We start from the raw sequence: 20,347 nt of genomic DNA, 5'->3' as shown, positions 1-20,347 counted from the left end.
CATTTTTTTGCATTTATTGAAAATAAAAAAGTCATAAAAAATATAAACAAAACACCATTCGTTCCCACAATTACCACACCTCTTCAATGTGAACATATACCTACAAACATAAATGGACAATGACAACTGGTGAATATAGGCATTAATTAAGTAGTTCAGTTGAATATTTTGCTGAGTTGCTGTGTTGTTGTATTGTTGTTTTTTTAACTTTTGATATTTTTAAACAAGTTTTTATAAAATATATGTATATTGTTGTTGTTGTTTTAAAATCATAAACAACAGAGGAATTTTTGCAATTGCACACAACTGAGGACATGATTTGAATAAACAATTGCAGTATGCAGCGGCAGAGAGCGCGAGAGAGCAAGAGAATGTAGAAGGACAATTTGACAAGACAATATTCATGCATAGAATGCAAGGGGCAGCATGTGTACACCATGATGTATAATTAATATTTTTTTTAATTATAGTTATCTATAAGTTTTCTAAAAGTGTGTACACACTGTATGTCACAGAGACGTTGAAAATAATTTTAAATTATGAAGCAGATAGTTTTTTAAATGGAATGAAAGATGGTCTAAAACACGACCAGTATGTCAGTTACATTGGCATATTTTGCTTTCTAATTGATTTTTGCATTTGAATTTGAACACAGCTAAAGCCGTCTATTCTATATAAAGGTACAAACTTCTAGGATGCTAACAGGTAGCGTAAACGAATTACATTGATATCGCTTATTGGGCGCCACCTCTACTAAGATCTTCTTAGTGTCTATGTCTTATTTGCCTCTTTAAAAAAGATGCATCTTATGTGAAAGTTTCTCTCCCTAATTATATTCTATGTAGTTCACAGTAACTTTTACATCCTCTCCTATCTTCCAGATGTATATATAACATTTAGTAGAAAAAAACTAAAAACACCATGGGAAATAAACTCTTTGTTTTCGAAACGATAAGAAAAACATTGATGATAAAATGAAATGGTGGTACAGGAAAAAACATGTTCAGAAAAAAGCAAAACATTTTGTTCTCATTATGTCAAGTGGCTGTTAGAAGATATCTCGAATAGAAAGTTTAAAAATAAGTTCTGCATGTTTTTACAAGAAAGTTGTTTACTGCAAATTTTAAGCGATATCGCACTTTAAAGGCATAGAGAACGAAACATCAATTATATGTTATGTATTGGTGACAATAATAATACATACAAAAAAGGAGTTAAATTTGCCTTAGGTTCGCTTCCCGTGAATATCGTTGAAAATCGCTACGCATTGAGTGGAAATGCAAATATATGAAATTGACCCATTAATTTTATTTGCTTCTTCTAGAGTACGGATACTCTAGATGGTGAGAACTAAAACATAAAACAATAAGGAAACCGTGGTACAGGTAAAGTAGAGCTATCAGCTGATTAACATTTTTTCCTACTGTGCCCGACTTCTGCCAATTTTGTGTATGTATTTATTGTTTTGATAAATAAAAACAAAATATTTTCAAAAATCAATGTTTGGAAGAAGTGTACATGGCACGCATTAAAGATTTTTCAAAGAAAATCCAGGCATTTCATTCATTTTTTGCGCTATGAATCTCATTTTGAAAAGGAGGAAAAATATGAAATAAATGAAAACAACTTGTTGCATACAATTATGAATAATTCTGACAGGAAGTGGGCTGTAATTCTGCAGTTTTACGAAGCTGTTCTATCTCCTCATTGTACCATGGCGGAAACCTTTCAATAAATGTTATTAGTTCAACCTTTTTAACTATTATATTTAATTTGTTTATATTTTTGAAATAGTCTAACATTGTCTGTATAATCATATGGTTGACGGCTCAACCTGTTCAATTTAATGGTTCATTTAAAGGAACATAGGACCTAGGTCGGTGGGTATAGTTTATGTTGGTTCAGTGAAATTGGACTAGGACTTGTAGAAGCAGATTAGGATGAATGTACACCTTTCTCTCTTCCGATCACTTTGCCTTTGTGACTTAGACTTCCCGACAATCTCAAAAACACCAATGAAATACTTATATTTTTTTTCTGCTCCCTCGTGTGGTTTTTATCTTGTTCTTTTATTTTCCGGCAATATTCAATTGTTTTTCTTTTTTACTTGATCTTATGTCTGTAGAAAAATGGTAGACAGGACGAAATTATTAAAAGATATATATTTTTCTTCAAAACTGAACGTTTGCAAAAAAACAAAAAATAACTTACTCCAATAAAAACTTACAAAGGTGGGTAAATGGTTTAAAAGAATTCTTGCCGAATATATCTAAAATGTCATTCCATTAGAAGCGAATATACAACTATCTATGTGATGTGAATAAATTTACATTTAGATATGCTACACCCACTCAAAGTAAACGATAGCATACACCTATGAGCTCAACTCTAACAACCAATCCTTAATTCGATACGCTTTGTTTAACACCATTGAATTGAGAAATAAAGAAAAAACACAAGCAAAATGAAACACTTTGTGTATTTGCCTTATTGTGGCAATTAAAATAGCCTGCTTGAAACGGAATCCGCATTCTTTTGTCTTGTTTTGTTTTTTATTTTGTTTTCGATTTTGTTTTTTCGCTGACTGCAAACTTGTGGCGCTCGCGTAAAACACAAAAATAGCATGAAATTAAAACGATTTCTGGAGCATGTTATAATAATTTGTTAGAATTAATAGAATCAGATTTTTATGACATTAATTACATGCTGTCATATAGCTGCTGATTAATGTGGTTTATTATGGCAAATATAATACACAATTTATACACATTTCCTAAGGGTATGAAAAGACGAAGATAATTAAAGTCTGCACCCAGCCTACAATGTCGTGGGAATGACTTTGTTCCAACTTAATTCGTTTTAAATAACATTCTTTATCAAAAAAGATTTTTGTTATCACAAGATCAATTTTCAGTGTAAACACTTGGAATATATGAATCAGATTTTAAAAATTAGCAAATTGCTAAAAATTATTATTTAAACAATAATTATTGTCTTTGTTTTGTAAGACATTTTAAAACACGAGGAATATATGAATAAGTCCCTATATTTGGAAATAGACACATTTGTATTGTTATTTTTGTTGGACATAAAAACATCAATAGAAAACGGAACGCATTTGGTTTGTGTTAGGTTTTATGTGACTTTCCCTTTAACTCGCATATAATGTCAACGATGAACTCTAAGACTATGTTCGCACAGTCTAAAGTGAATTGGCATTCCCAAGCCAACAACCCAAGATTGTACAAAGTGTACTTGCAAATGAAATATTATGTTATACAGGGAATTCACGAATATAATTTCATCTCGACTAAGAAAAATCTTATAGAAAACCGTAAAACGGAGTTTTGATTGTATACCTTTTTAATTTTTTACACGTTTATATAAATTTACATTAAAAAACTCATTAAACTACTTAAACGAAGATGTTATTTGGCTTCTAAGATCCGTTATCTATTATAATTGTAACATCGACTTTGTCGAAGTTTTAATAAGCACACAATTTAACACTTGAACTAGATTTGTTTTAAAAACAAAACCTCTGACCGCAACATAAACATTTTAATAATAATTACAGGTTAAGAAGATTTCACCCCAAATCTTATTTTAGAAAACAAGCTCACACAAATACACATACTCAAATTCAAATACGAAGTCCAGTAATGAGCAATAAGTAACGTTAATTGTAGCAATAAAAAATATTTAAGTTTATTTCAAACATATTTAATTTTAAGCAGAGCCTTGGCATTAACCATTTTAATTTCTTAATTAAACTGGGTTAGACTAAAGCATTGCACATCCACATTTATATATTCAGCTGCTTCAATTAATTTTACAAAGTCATATTCAAAAAACAAAACGTAGATTAACCTTAAAATAACAGCTGATCATCAACTCCCGTCAAAAAAACAAACGGTTTAACCTTCATTTGAAGTAGAGACAACACATCAAACACCAGCCCTCTCACCAAACTTTTAACATGACGTGATGGTATTCGAGTAAAATAGGATAGCTTCATTTAAAATGCTACAATTTCAAAGAGATGTCTCCAAGGTGTTAATTGATTTTCTTGATACATTTTTAACCACCTCCAGACCGAAGCGTGATTCAACGCTACGTCAATACATATCAAAGTGTTTGCATATTGATTTTAGGTATTTAAAAAACCTTCGTTTAAATTAATCCAAATGCTCAATGCGGTGGCGAAGAGTTTTCACAGAAATTACACTAGATTACAAAAAACTATAACCATTTTTAAATTATATTTTAAAATTTGTAAAGAGACTCGCATTTTTTGGAACGCTTTTTAATAGAATCGATTTTAATTGTGCCGAATTGTACGTGTGTGTGTTTGAATGGCCAAAACATAAACTATCGAAAAGAGAAATGAGTTTCCCATCTACTTCTTTCTAAGAGAGTGAAAGAGTTTTATTCTTGCTTTAACTTGCAAGCAATCAGCTGAATTATCAAAACAAAGCACTTTGTCCGCAAATACAAGAAATTAAGAATACAAAAATTAAAAATGAATCGAAAAACAAAACAATTGTGCCTGGTTTTTTTTTCAAAATAAATATGTTTTAAAATTTCTTGCCCAAATAAACATCACCGGAAGGAGAAGAAGAAATTTGTCCAGCAAGAATTTGCAAACTCTCAGTGAAAAAACTCAAATCAAAATTGTTCTCAAATACCCATTTGTTTATATTTATTTAAAGAAAAGCAATTTCGTCAAATTAGCGACGGAGAAGAAGGCAGTGCTCAATACGTACCGATAGAAATCATGATTTTAACATGTTCATTCCAAAAAGGTTAGAGAATTGTCAACAGTGCTTGTGCCATAATTTTACTACTTTTAACGCACGAGGCTTTGACTTTACATTTTATGGTAAATTAAAGGCCAGATAAATCGCAATTTTTATTTTAACTTAAATATTGAGATATGCATTGTTTTAAATACAGGTTTATTGAAACAGCTGTTTTTTATGATTGTTTTCATTGCATTCATTACTCGTTAGTCATTTTGGGACACAAAACTACGACTGCTAACCCAGTTTTTTTTGGAAACTTGTGTTAATTCACGAACACATTTTTTTGTTCTTCCTTAAACATGGACATACAAATTGGGAAATTGCCAACCTTTATTTTAATCCTGGTATGTCCAGGTATATAGAGGGACAAAGCAAAAACTTAGAAGTATAAAGATAGGACAAGGCAGAGTCAAAATATTGTCCCCAAGTGTGAATACAAATTTAACGTAATTTAAACCGGTAAGGCAATATGCAATTCATTGGGAAGGTCTATGGAATTGTATTTTGAAATAGAATTTTTGTATTTTCAAACTTTTATTTGTCATTCTTTCCTATATTTGTGTTTTTATATCAACATGCACAGACAGTGTAGCCACAGACCATTTGTTCAGAATACATTTGGTCTAGTCTTTACAATTTTAAGTCTTTGAACAAAGTAGTCTTGGGTTGACATAGATCGATTTTGGCCCTATGTTCTTTTCCTAAGAAGCCAGCCGGTGACTTAAGCCAGTCAAAAGCCACCTTAAGTCATCGACTGACTTATTCATAGAGGAAAAAAGGAGTCTTATATTGACTTAGTTCGATTTTGGCCTTACGCTCCTTTGTCCTTTTCCGAAAAAGTCAGCCGATGACTTAAGCCAGTCTAAAAAGCGTTTTATGTATTCTCACCTTAACATCCATTTTGTTCTGATATTTAGTAAATGTTTTCCGATTACAAAACACACTTCATTTAGAACGTTTTGTTGTATTCAAAGGCATTCAAAATTATCTATGAAATTGATAATCTGATTTAGATGCGGCAATTTAATTTTGTTTTCAATAACTTTCTGTTAAATTATTACCAGAAAAAAACCCACATTTTAAAATAACTAACGGTTCAAGTATTGTCTAATTAAGCGTGGCATTATGACAATGGAAATATTTTCAAAATGACAATTATTATCGCCATTGGCGTATGCTAATTCGGAAAGAAAGAAAAAAACAGAACAGACCAAACATTGGGGGGAACAAATAAATAATTGATTAGCCTGAATAAATTGGTATTAATTAAAAGCAAAATCTAGATTATAAAGAGAAAATAAATAAAAATCAGCTGATAACAAACAAGAAGAGTTTGTTTGTTTTGTTGGATGATGTTATTTTTATTAACATTAAAATGAATTTATTGATAAATTTTTGGTGCTCTTTTTTGCGAAATAAAACTATTAACACAATATTGGGGATGTGGGTTGTTTTAAGTGAATATACACGATTGGAGGCTCGCACCATGTATATTTCTTAAATGCCATAACTACCGATATAAAAGAAGGCCATAAAAGAATGTTAACCTTTGGACTGTTGCTTCTGATGCCTTCTTATGTAAGATATTGGAATGCACGCATTTCCTTATGGCTAAACTAGTTTGCTGTCAAGAGATATATTGTCTTGATGTTTACACGTAACAATTTCTTAAAGTTTAAACTTAATATTCTAAAGTTGGGGGATATATAAAGAGCTTGGCATCGTTGCAAGACATAGTAATGTGAAATTATACGGGACAACAATGGTAGAATTCATGTGTGACTATGGCATTTCTTTAAAATATGCCACTTGATATGACATGCGATGATGCTAAGCTTCATTTGTATCCTCGCTTTAACACGTCTTTGTAGCTTTTCAATAATTCCCATTGGTAAAAATGACAAGGTAGAGTTTGATTTGAAGACAAAGTGCACAGCTTCCTCACGATGAAACTTTGATTCTACAATCATGTTCTTCAAAAATCGAAATCGTCTTTAGGAACCAAATTTAATAAAGCGTCTTAAACATAGAAGGTTTACACTTTACACGATATTTTCTCTCCAAAACGCCATCTTTATTTCAGATACAAACTTTCACAAGCGACATTGTTATTTGTCGACCTAATCATTTTGTTGTTGTTTTTCAAGTTTTCATTACGTACATATTGAAGATTATTATGTGTTTATAATTCTTTTAAATTACAATATAATATTAAATTGAATTAAATTACAAGAAAATGCTATCAAAATCGCATGTAAACGTCCTTTAAGATATTTTTGCATGTAAACATTATTTATATTTATAATAATTGAATTAAATTACAACGAAAAGAGCGTGCGTAAAATAAAAAAATAACGAATGCATTCAAAAATTATTTTGAATGGAAAAAATGTAATCTTTTCGTAACATCTACTTTTAGGGCACACGAACATTGGGGCAAACATGTGTCGCATTTCTCCAAGAAATTGGGCGGGAAATGAAATTTATTATACCATAGCACAAAAAATGATCAAAGCCAACTCGGGTTAATCTTGAAAATTGATCAATCACAATAAATTTATTAAACGTGTTCTATAGTCAAATGTATTGTGATTAGTCAATTATCAGAGTTAATTCGGCCAGAGATTTGGTATGTAAACGTAGTTTTAGGGTATCATAAAAAACCATTGGTGAATAATGAGTTATATTGGCAACTCTGTGAGCCAGTGCACTTATCCTACGTTTACATAGGAAATTAAAATTACATAATTGTCAAAAGCCCATAATATATTTGTGTGTGCGTGTGCCAAAGATAAGTCACTTACAAAAAACAGTCGTAAGGCAATAAAGCAAAAAATACTTTTTTTTGTTCTCTTTGTGATTTTCCACTATGATTTACTGAGCAAAAGAGTTTTGCTCATTAAACTGAAAGTTTGGCAAAAGCTGGAATTTGCATAACAGCACCTGGCCTGGCAAAGGCAAGCAAACTTTTTTAAATTGTTGAGCAAAAATCTAATAAATAAATTTCGTGGAAAGACAAACATTGTTTTCAAACAAATGATTTTTTGCGCTGACAGTTGGTTGAGTTTGATAAATCCCTTCAGCCATTTTTAATGCCTAGTTTACATATAGGAGGACATTTTTAAACAATCATAAAAAAACTAATTTTAAATTTTCTTCTCGGAAAAAAATCATGTTTAGTATTTTGTTGACATTAAATATTTTATTTTTACTAATACTGGGATGGCATTTCTCGCTGTATCCTTTTTCTGCGAATGACTTTTTATTTGTCGACTTCTGGTAACCTCTTATAACCTTGTTATGATTAACTTACAATGCAATGTAAACTAAAACATTCCCAAAATAATTAATAAACATTTAAATGGATATTGTAAAGTCCAGACGTTCTTAAAAAAAATTACTCTTTTATTCCAAGACATGACGACGGCGATCGAACTCGTCTGCTATCGATATTTTCTTCTCGCACAAATTAATGTCAATGTCATCAAATGTTGTTCTTAGGACTTGATTGGAGGGAGGTTGCAAAATGAACAGCCAACACCGCTGCGTATGCAAAGAACAACAACAGCAACAACAACACTCAATCTCTATTAATAATAATTTGATTTCAATCAATTAAACTTTGTATTTGTTTGGCAGAAAGACAAAATAAAACTAAGCATTTCAGGCACGTACGCAAACGAGGGAGGCACAAAGAAGAGTTTTTGTTTTAAATAATTACAACTTTCACTTTGTTTACACGGAAACGTCAAAAAGGTCTATGCTTTTTTTCGGACAGACCAAATGCGTTTAAAGTCAAAATGTCGTGGACTCAGCTAGCTCAACAACGAATATTTTGCTGTGAATAACGATGATTGTTTCTGTTTTTTTCTCTCAGCCAGACAGCTGACAATAAATGGCAACCGCAAAAAGAATCGGGGGTCTTCACAAAAAAAATTATTCTTTTTTTCTCTTTTCTTATTTTTGTTTTCTTTTAACTAAAAATAGACAATGATTTCTGTTGCTCTGTTTTTATTTTTTATTCTAATGTTTTTAGATTTTTGTTTCGAACAATTGTAAAGAAACATCGCATATTGAAATATACGGTTGTACAGAAAGATTGAAATCTTTAAAAAGACCACGTTATCTTTAGGAAATACATTCCATTTAATATTCCAAACAATATGCTATTAATTTGAAATTTTAAAATTATACAAGTCTTTCTTTGCAAACAGAAGTTTTTAATTTGAATTTAAGATCAAGTCAATTTTCAAAACATTCCATTGACTTCATAGAGCTTATTTTGTATTCTATTGAAAAAGAAAATACAAAAATTCTAGATCTAAAAAAAATCCATTATAAAAGATGAGATGAAATAAACTGTAACCAACTTCAGACTGCGGTCATTTCCAAGTCACTCGTCCGACAGCTGTTAAAATTATTCCAGTGACAGCTCATTATATTGCTTACAAGCGTACAAAAGCATTTTGGTGAGAATTTTCCAGAAAAAAAGTTATTCGTGATGGAATTCAAACGTGATTTCTTTATATTTGGCTGGAGAACCACAAGTGGCTATCGTTAGAGCACTCCAGCATTTAAATGTGAATAAATCTTTTGTGTCTCGTACCATAGCTCGTTACCGTGATACTGGTAGCGTAGCCCGACGTCAAGGAAGTGGACGGAAGAAAACATCAACATCAGCAGAAATAGTTCGAAAAGTACAGAAGCGACTTGATCAAAACCTGCATCGCAATGTTCCATTCGGCAAATATTGAAAAATGAGCTCGGGTAAAGCCATTGAAATTAAAAAAAGTGCAAGAACTTACACCGCAACAGAAAGAAAATAGACTCAAAAGAGCTAAAGAATTGCTTCGCTTGGCCGAAAGAGGTGAACTGTCGAACTTGGTTTTCTCCGATGAGAAACATTTGTTGTCCAGCAGTTTGTAAACAAACAAAATGATCGTGATTACTTGCCAGCCAAAGAGGTCAGCTGAAAATGTGAAAATGTGCGGTTGGCCACCAGAACTCAGGGCGCCGGCCATGGCGATGGTGTGGGACGCCATAACTGCCGACGGTCGCTCTCCGCTCGTATTAATCGACGTGGGATAAGAATAAATGCCAAATATTATCGCGAAAATATTCTGGAGGGTGTATTAAAGCCTTGGGCACGCAAACATTTTGATCTCAGACCTTGGACATTCCAACAGGACTCAGCACCATTGCACTAAGCACGCGCCACCCATGGTTGGTTACAAAATGAGGAGACTCCCTTCATTTCCAGCACACAGTAGTCACCAAAATCTGTGGATACCAATCCGTTGGACTATTGTGTCTGGAGTATTTTGAAATGCAATGTTGACACTAAAAAATAACAAAGTGTCGATCATCTCAAGCAAGCGCTTAGCCAAAATACTGCAGGAATGGCCAAAATACTGCAGAGCAACATTCGGGCAGCGTGTGACGGTTTCATTGAAGGCCATAATTCGTGCCAAACGTGACCAATTCGAACAAATCTAAACTTATTCTAAAATTTGATGCCAATTCCGACATTTTTAACTTTCATTCAATAAAATTAAAAAAAGTATAAAAATTATGGCATTTGACTTTGTTGCAGTTTTTTATCTCACCCTGTATTTGAGCTAAAAAATAAAAAGTGCCGACTACTGGGACAAGTAGAATATAGGCACACTTACCCTATATAAAACTATAAATAAATAGCTGTCGTTAGAAATATTACCAGTTTTCGTCAGGAAACCTATATTTACATGAATAATTTTTTCATAAACCTCATCAAATATATGATTTATTCCTTTAAAACGCATATTTTAGGCGCCACTTTATCAGACTTTTAAAATTTTTTCGGCTAGAATATCTTGATCGATTTAGGTGAATTTGAATGACAGAATTGCTACGCTCCATTTTCCCACTTCGCATTAGTACTTAACACAAAAACGCACCACGATATCGAATGTAATCTTCTCAGAGCTAAATGATATTTTGTTTTTCCACTCACGTGTAGATTTCTTGCATAATTAAGTTGTTAAATGTAATACACAAAACCAGATTTTTGTGAAACCTTTTTTAAGGCCCAAAAATAAACGTATTTAACTTGTTTAGTTCCCAAAGGAATTTAGGTCACTTTCATTAAAATCGCCTTTGTAAAAATACCGTAAATTAATAACTAAATTTGAACAAATTAAAAGCGATTCATTGATACAAAAAGAAGAGGAAGAAGAAGTAGAAGGAGAACAAAACTCTTTTCCTCTCCATGGTTGGTTATGTCAAATAACTGTTGATATTCTCACGATAATTAATCAAAAAGCCGGTTTTAGCTCTAACTGACAGATCTAAACAATACAAGTCATCAAGGTCGTCATTTATCAAACTAGGGTTTACACGACAGCTTACACTTGGCGAATTCATAAAGGGGCCTGGCCACACAGTAAATTCGCACGAGGGTTTGTTCACACATCAAGTGGATGGATTAGTGATACTACATACATATAATGTCTGTTGGACAGTGTTGGGGTTTTGTTTTCTAAAACATTTTTAATAAACATTTTCTTGTTTTATTTATTTTACCTTCTTTCTGATGTATTTGGCAATTTTAGCGAATTTCTTTGATTTGGCACTCATTATTGTAGGAATTTCTTTCTTTGGAATTCGAAATAAAGTAATGCAAAGCTTGGAATTTATTTTGTTTTAATATTAAGATATTTTTAAGCTTTTAAATTCAAAAACAATATCACAGGTAAATATTTTCTGTTACTCTTTTGGCTTGTTTCTTGTTTAAAAAAATTGGATTTTTATGATTTATTTTAATATTTCCTCACACACACATCCAAACATTAAGTCACATTTTAGCCACAAAATTTTGCTTTCTGATGCGCGATGCCAATCGATAATCACAAAACCGAAATTTATGTTTTCTTTTTCTTATTTCTTTTTGATTTGTTTATATTTCTTTTTTTATTTCAATGCAAAATAAGATGTTTAAACGAATTTCGACATGGAACGCGTAAGAAGCACAAGTTGTGACTGCGCATAAACTGAATGAATTTGTCTGACGGAACGCTTTGACTAGAGGCTCAGTGGTATCAGACGTCGCTGGCGCAGACAACGACAACAACAACAACAGCAATGTTGTTGGCGTCGACGCTGTTTTATTTTTCTTGTCTTGAGCCGAGTTCACAGCAAAGTTCACTTAACACTTGGACTTTTTTCTTCGCATTTAATGGGGTATTCATTAGACGTATGCTCCGCGCTCAACGTCACACGTAGGGTTGTAGACTTTTTTAGTCTGTTTTGGTTTTTTTTGGGTAATTGTGAAGCAGTGATGGCTTGTTGGCTGGCCGGCTGGCTGGTGTTGTCTCCTCTGATTTAGATTGAATGCGAATGATAAAAAACAAAAGGCTTTTTGCTAGCTAGTTTGGTGCAAATCGGCATCCACAAACAGCACACTTGAGGGAGGGCATGCGAAGTGAAATGGACATTGTGCCACAACAATAATAACAACAACAGCAATTGCCTGGCTGACGGTGCCATCATCATGATCGTTAAAAACATCATTGAAAGTATTCCTCTTGCTGTTCCCACTTGAGTTGAGAGCTCATTACAATACCCATATGGCTGGCTAGCTGACTGGGCATAATACTCTGTGTTCAGATGTGGGGTGATGATGATGATGATCTTCCACATACAACATCCGTTCGATTTTGCTCCTCAAGAGTGCACGAGGAGAAGGGCACATGTTCAAGTGTCCACCCAACACTCGCAGATGACAATGAATTTACAATACACTCGCCGACCGGCTGCTGGGTGGTTGGCGGGCGAGTGACTGCAATTGATCGATGGCCAAAAGCCAAAAACAACCACAACAACAACAACTTATTTTTAAGTATCTAAATACTCTCAACCATTGTTGATGTTGTTATCGTTAAATTGTTTACTTTTTTTTGCTAATTCAGTTTTTTCTCTTGTTTCGAAATGACAATCCCGCCCGCCATTGGTGGATGATTGTCATCAATCGATTTGTGTATTTTGTACTTAAATTTATACGCCTTTGGGGTAAACATTATGCATGGGGATCAGGTAAAGACGGCCGATATTTCGGAGTGGACACACGTAATACGTTTTACACACAATAAGAATGCACACTGGACGGCGGCAATGGCCGGGCCCAAATTGTGTTCAATTGATGAGACCTTGCATTTTTAATGAAGCTCTCGTTTACACTGTGCAAAAATAGGTGTGTACGATGAGCCATGAACAAATTTGTACAACTTATTGGAAAATTTTATTGGATAAATGAAAAGTCCAGTAAATTCGAGCGAGTAAAGAGAGCACTTTTGACAGTTGAATTTCTGAGGCTTTGCAAATTCGCACTGGAAATAAAAAGGGTAAACAGATTCAATTTAAAAAAGGGACTTCGGTGTGAAAATACTGCACGGTTGTCCTTTTTGCCGAACGAAACGTGAAAACACTACACTGATGTCATATGTTTTAGCCTCACTTATTCTTAAGAGCTTTCGAGTATAATTGGCTGATTGAAAATTAAATGTTTTATGGCTGATCTAGAAATGCTTACAAATTTGTAATGTAATTAAACAACTAATTTTTCATTTAAAAAAGGTGCAATTATGATGCGAATTTCTCCGACAGGATAAAAGTGTAGCCCATTCATTTTCTGATATTTTTCTATGGATTTTATTAAACGTTGCTTGACTACCTTTAACACAATTCGCAATTGAGATAGAATATTTTAGAGAGAGAGCGAATCGGGAGAGAATTGTTGTCAGTTCTACTCTCAAAACAATAGACAAATAAAGGTATAGACTAAAAAGTTGTATTTTCTGTTATCATCGAAAACAGTAATTATTTCGAGAAATATAAAAATATATAACTTAAATAGCAGAAAAATGAGTAAATTGTTTTCGAAGTCGAGTGTCTTCACTAGCCCTGAGTGACTTCACTGTCTCAATGATCAACCATAGTGACATCTGCCGAAAGAGTTAGGGTTTCTATGTCAAAATTTATTTTTTGTCTCTCTTCCAGTGAGCTCTCTCTTTGAGTTCTTCTTAATCAGCTGTTTCGGCAAAATATTTTGCTTTATTGAAGTGCGAATAATAGCGTTTGCCTAGCAATATTTAGACAGACTAGGATACATTTGTTTCTTTCCGAATTGAAAAAAGGAATTCAAACAAAACTTATTTGTATTTTTGCAATCAGCCCAAACAATTTAAGGCAATTAAAAATAAACATTTCTTTAGAACTATATTTCTTTTTCCGAAATAAAATAGCATCCGCATGGTAAACAAAATATATGTTTATAATTTCGATATAAATCTTGTTGATTTACTAGGCATTGCAATAAATCTTGATCGTTTAGATTTGGATATAATAAAAATAAATAAATAACCATCAGCTGATAGTGTACACAAATTGATGTAAGTCAAGATACTGGAAAAATAAAAAATAACCTAAGTATGGTCGGTTCGAACCTTTAATACCTTCAAACATTTGGAAGGATGAAAAAACACAGTTGGAAATAAAAAATGAAGCTAAAATTCTCAATATACCGAATATAAGGAGGTTATGTTGTATAGAGGTCATACGAAATATGGACCTATACAGGCAATTTTCTCTTATAACCAAATTTGAAACAATTCCGATAAAATGTGTGTCACAAATCATCATAATACCAAATATCTGGAGATCCAGCTATATGGGACCATGCCAAAACTTGGACCTATATAGGCCGTTCTCTGCAAGGATGTTTCCTACAAACTGGGTACAAACGGCCAATTTAGAGCAAAATGACACAAAAATATGACTTAAACAGGTAAAGCACTTAAATTTGGGGGTACAGTTATATGGGGGCTATATCAAAATGTGGACATATATGCAAATTTTCAATGCCCACAATTCCAAGGGTCCTATAATGCATCTCAACAATTTTTTATCAACCTACCTCATTACGATTGGATATCCACAGACGGACATGGCTAAATCCACATAGAATCTTATGATGATCAAGAATTTATATACTTTGTGGGGTATAAAATGCTTATTTCAAGGATTTACAAACAGAATGACAAACTTAATATACCCACTTTATAGTATAGTGGAGGGTATAGAAGTAAATTGCTTTGAGGTCTATTTGTTAAATCTTGGTCATGAAATAAAAAAAAAATACTTAAACATTGCGTTGTAAACAGCTGACTTTGCAGACTCTGAAAGGACTTTTGCAAAACCCCATTCCTGCGTTTCAACGACATACTTGTCTGTGACGTCGCAAATGTAAGAAACTGTTTTTTGTAGAAAAATGCTAAACATTTAATCAATTTACACCACATTCAATCGTAAAGTTATCCCAAGTACGACATTTATAGGCTGTCTATAGTATAGTCCCATTGACCCAACAACCCACAATCTCAACACATGATTTTAATTACTCCACCATTAATACCATATAGCATTCAAAACTTCGTTTTACTGCTGCTACTGTTTAACTAAAAGAAACATAAAGCTTTCATTTTGTTGCTGGTTTCTTTTCTTCAGCATTTTTTAAGCGATTTCCCTTCTCCATTATCCAACCTACCAACCAACCATCCATTCATTTGGTGCAACTGGCCAAACAACTTTTATAAAACTTGAGCTTTCAGTGTGGAATTCGATATTGCCTTTTGCAGCTCTCTTTTAGACGTTGAAGAATGATCCCGATTCATTTCTGCAAGTGCATGCATAGCTCCAATAATTGACTTATATTTCTTTTTTTTTTTTCAAATGCATTACAAAAAAGGCCTTCATTGTAATTATTTGTCGTCATTACAGTTACACATATCTCAAGTAGTTGACTTTATTGTTGGCGTAATTTGTTTTTTCTTGTAGCAGTTGTTAGATCGTGCCAATAGATATAAATTATGTAAATTACAAAATACAATAAACTTTTATACAGGAAAAATTTGTTTCAAGTAAAGCGGCAATTTAAACAAATCTGGAAGCTTATCAAGAATTAAAAAAGCAATATATTGTTAGATATGTACGCAACTCCGGCTAGCCATGAGAATTACGTTATTTTTTGCCCATAACCGTGGGAGTAGAGATATTCTAAATCAGAACCAAGCAATAATAGGCACGACTGCCTTCTCAGACACATAGAAAAACAATGTAAACAGAGAGTAACAAAATTGAAAGAACATAAAAGTGTGAATCTTTGCCCCAACCCTGTTCTAAATAGAACAAAAGTCAGATATAGAAATTTGAATTAAGGAGACACAGAGTTGCTGGAGCAGGACCAAGATAAAATTTCGCCATTTTTTCCTTTTATATGAAACTCTGTGCCTACATTTCATAATAAATAAAACAATATTGTATTTGTACATTGTTCGGGATTGATCTTAAACTAGGTTTTTTACGTTAAGGATCTCACAGTTAGACTCTTGGCATGGAAATACCAAGAAGCAGCGAAAAGAAGGCCTGTGAAAATTTTATAATTAAACAGATTTTTGCTCATATGGTATTTATTAAAAACGTTATTTTAATGAGCCATATTATTGGCTTGTCCAATTATAAATACCCTCTGTAAACATAAGGGGCTAAGCGTATAATTGTATTCACGGTAAAAACTTAGAATCGTTTACTTTTGTTCATATCCATTAATCATCATATGTCTATTAAAAATGGCGGAAGAATGCATAAAATAAGCCATCATGCTCTGAAAGTCTTCAAATTTATTCTTATGGCATATGCATAAGAAAGTGATCAAGTGATGATTAGCAAATGCCTATCAAAAAAAAAAAACCCACGCAAATCTTTATTTTAAAGTTGCTAAAATAGTCAAACCTGTTTGCAATTTGTTTATTTTGAATTCAATATTGTTCGAAAACAAAAACTAAATCCAAGAACCAGTTTCATTTTAGCCAAATAAGATTAATATTTTTTTTTTTTTGCTTATTTCATTTGCAATTAATTAAATCACTTTTAATGACATTTCAATAATTGAGTACTTTTTCAAAATTGTCATGGCAAAATTTGTTTGATAATTAATGAAAAATGCAATATAAATACTACAATTTTTGTTTTCTTTATATAACATATAATCGCAATTTGTATTTATAGGGAATGAGGACTAAATTAGGATATGCAATTGATCAGGTTTTGAGCGCTTTAGAATACATTGAATATACACACCCTTACATACATATGTCACATGCTACTTTACACATATCATCATTTCGAATTTGGGTCGTAGCTTCTACCTACTGATGGTAAAATAAATATGCATAATTTATTCCAATTTTAGTTATGTATTGTATATTTCTTAAGACCGGTTCCAGCTATCAATTCCAACTGGAATTTTTTAAAATAAAAATAAGAATGTCATGGTCAAACTGTCTAAATTATTTAATAAAGTTTAAATTATGCAAAGAATTTAAAACATTTCCCATTAAAAATAAAGAATCAAATAATAAAAATGTTATGTTATGTTACGTTTTGATTTAATTTTTAATGTGCTTCGGTCATTTCTAGAAATTCTAGCAAAAATTCCAAAGTTGTGTAGTTTGTGGCTCAGGATTGCTAAGATGTTGTTGGTCAAGTATTTAACAATACATAATTTGTTGACACATTTGTAGTGAGGTATTTTACAAGTTTAAATAAGAGAGAAGAGTGTGTGTTGAAAATATTTTAACAATTGTCAAATGCATTAACAATAAACGCCTCTTTAAACTGTTACAAAATTCAAGTACTAATTACTTGTTGCGTCAAAACAAATATCGGGCGAAAATTCAAAAAATCTATAATTTGATTTTAACTGAAACATGAGGAGAACCGTTTATATGCATAACATACCCTTTGTTATAGTAATGACATTTTGCAATGCTTATTCGCATAGACTATTGAGACGATAAAAATAGACGCAACATTGTAATATTAAAAAACCAGTTTTTGAAATCAGGTGGAGAGAAGGACCACAATTCACTCAAAAACCTGTACTTTTTAGACTTATACGATCTCCACAGTCCTTACAGATAAGTTGATGATTATTGGAAATTGGTTGAGTCAGTTAGTTATTGAATCACTGCCGTGAGGTTGAATATATTCAAAGCCTTCAGTGGCATAGATCAACGTCCTGGTTATTAAGCCCAAATATGGCTATCAAGCCCAAATATGTTTTAATAGAAAATATTAGGGTAAGGATCCAATTCGATCGGACCAAGTATGATAGTATCAGGCACATACAGCTTATATTTGTTATAAACAAAATGTCCTACAAAGCCTTACAAAAACAGGTCCTGGCGTTGATGACATATGTGTCAGAGAGAGGTCCAACGATACAAGAGAGAGCCTTTTGATCAAAGGGCATATCAGGCAGATCTGAATAGCATTCATACTGATGCAGTCGCCGATGGAGTTAACCGTTACAGTATGAATGACATCTTTGGAGTTTACCACCAATCAATGCAACCAAAAAACGTTGGCTGCCTAGACAAGTATGTTCGGTAGAGTGTATCCGTCCAAATTCGTATTGGGCGCGCATTGATGAAGATAAGCGCACAATACGCTGTACCTTTTCAATTGCTCTACCCAACTCACTTCAGAGGATCCTTGGCTACAGCCCATAAGTGTAACTGACTTTCACATACAATGCTTCCAAAAATGTCGATGAAAAATCTTGAATAAAGAATAAATATATTTCGTTTAAAAATCGAAAAATTGGTAAACCTATTTGGAATGATATATGTCACATGTAATCATATGTGCATCGGCATACAGAAACAGGCTCATAATTATGGATGAGATTTTAAAATACAACACAAATTTATCAAATATAAAACATAAATCTTGGCCATAACCGACATACCAATACGACTTGAGATAAAATCTAAATTCTTTTTTATACTCTTAGCTTTTGCTCTAGGGTATATTTGTATCCTTTTCTTAAACGAATTCTAGTTTATCTATCTCCGTTAAAGGGTTTTATCGGATCTTTTCAAAACGATCATGTATGTAAAAATGTTGTACACTTTTATAAACATTTGCATAGAATACAACGAAAATTTAAATTGAAATAAATAACACTCCAATAAATACTTTCCAATAAAAAAGTTGAAGGTCTGAGTTTAAAGTCTTTAATTTAAATCTACGCATTGAGTATTTCAAACGCCATATATTAAAGAGAAATTGAATTGAAAATTGTAGACTCCGTTTAGTGACCTTAATTAAAAATTTATACAAAATAAATAATGACACATAAATTACATAGAATATACGACGTTGGGAAAAATTTACGAAAATCCTCTGTTCAGCTACTATATATGTATAATTTCATACGTTATAATGTTGAGTATATGGGTGTGGATGTGACATGATAAGTTAATTAAAATTATAATTTTTTAACATTTTGTTAAAATGATCAATTTTTTTTATCTGAAATTTCAAAGTAAGAGATTGAAAAGTTTTAAATAATTAGATATTACATCTTGTTGGTAATTGTTGTCAAAAAAAAAAAAAAAAAAAAATATATATATATATATATATATATATTTGCATGGAACACAATGCAATTGCTGTTGTTGTAACAGTTTCACATGTTATGTTGGGATTCTGCCAATCCAGGTTCAAAAATTATCCAGGTTACTTTACTGGGATATAACAAAAGGTCTTCTGGAGTAAGTGAGGTAGATTTGACCGAGCAATTTAAAAGGTGCAGGGTATTGTGCGGGCCTGTATCACACGCCGGGCGGACGTTACGAACATCTTCGTCAATTCGTGCCCAATACGAATTGAGACGACTGCACCATCCTGAACGCAATTGCGCCAAAACTACCCTGTCTGCCTGTGCAGCCGACGTTCATCAGCTACAATGGACGGGGTTGGACTCCATTTTAAAACAACAAAGCATTCAACATTTCTTTAAGATTGTATTTTCCTTTATGTTTAACAAAAGGTATGAATAACTTTCAAGTATGGAAAAAGTTTTTAAGAAATAAATATAGTAAATTTACATAAATATTGAAAATTAACGAAGTATCCAAAAAATGAACAGATTATTATTTTGCGTAGCGATGTAGATATACACCAACATACATATATAAACGTCATCTATTTACGTCATATGTTAAAATATTTAAATGGCATTTTCAATTTGTTTACCCAAAATGCCAAGCAAAGGAATACAACAAATATTAAGGGTATTCAGAAAATTGTCAGTGGTCGTTCAACAAAAATCGTCTAACGCATCTAAACAGAAGAAAATATGAATAACCCTATTGCAAATTCAATGTCTGCCAAATAAATGTCTTCTACTACGTCTTCTTTATAAAGTCATTCAATTTGGTTGCTCCATTCAAAATACCCATAAATAAAACTTTCATAAAAAATATTATTTTGCTTTATTTGTAACACATGCAAATTATTTACGCGCACACAATATGATATACATATAAATACCGCGTGCCAAAGATATTTAACGTTGGACCCGACGACATCGATCATGATGATGATGATGATGCTGCTGTGGTCAAACAGTCTTGACGCATCATCATAATTATTTACTTCAA

At 32.4% G+C, this 20,347-nt stretch overlaps 1 protein-coding gene across 19 annotated transcripts in view; it reads right to left on the bottom strand.

Moving 5' to 3' along the window:
• The window catches only part of LOC101889366 (TLD domain-containing protein 2), a 254,778-nt gene that overhangs the window by 27,366 nt on the left and 207,065 nt on the right, over positions 1-20,347 (bottom strand). The window contains exon 1 of one of the 19 annotated variants that reach the window (XM_059122699.1): positions 11,367-12,157. The exons of the other annotated variants lie outside the window; for them this stretch is intronic. Coding sequence (XP_058978682.1) covers positions 11,367-11,420 — 54 coding nt within the window. The 5' untranslated portion in view covers positions 11,421-12,157. Of the gene's footprint in view, positions 1-11,366; positions 12,158-20,347 lie in introns of those variants that run through there. 19 annotated transcript variants of the gene reach the window in all.

The sequence above is a fragment of the Musca domestica genome, unplaced genomic scaffold (assembly GCF_030504385.1).
Source record: "Musca domestica strain aabys unplaced genomic scaffold, Musca_domestica.polishedcontigs.V.1.1 21, whole genome shotgun sequence".
NCBI lineage: Eukaryota > Metazoa > Arthropoda > Insecta > Diptera > Muscidae > Musca > Musca domestica.
This window is presented reverse-complemented; position numbering and strand designations above follow the sequence as displayed.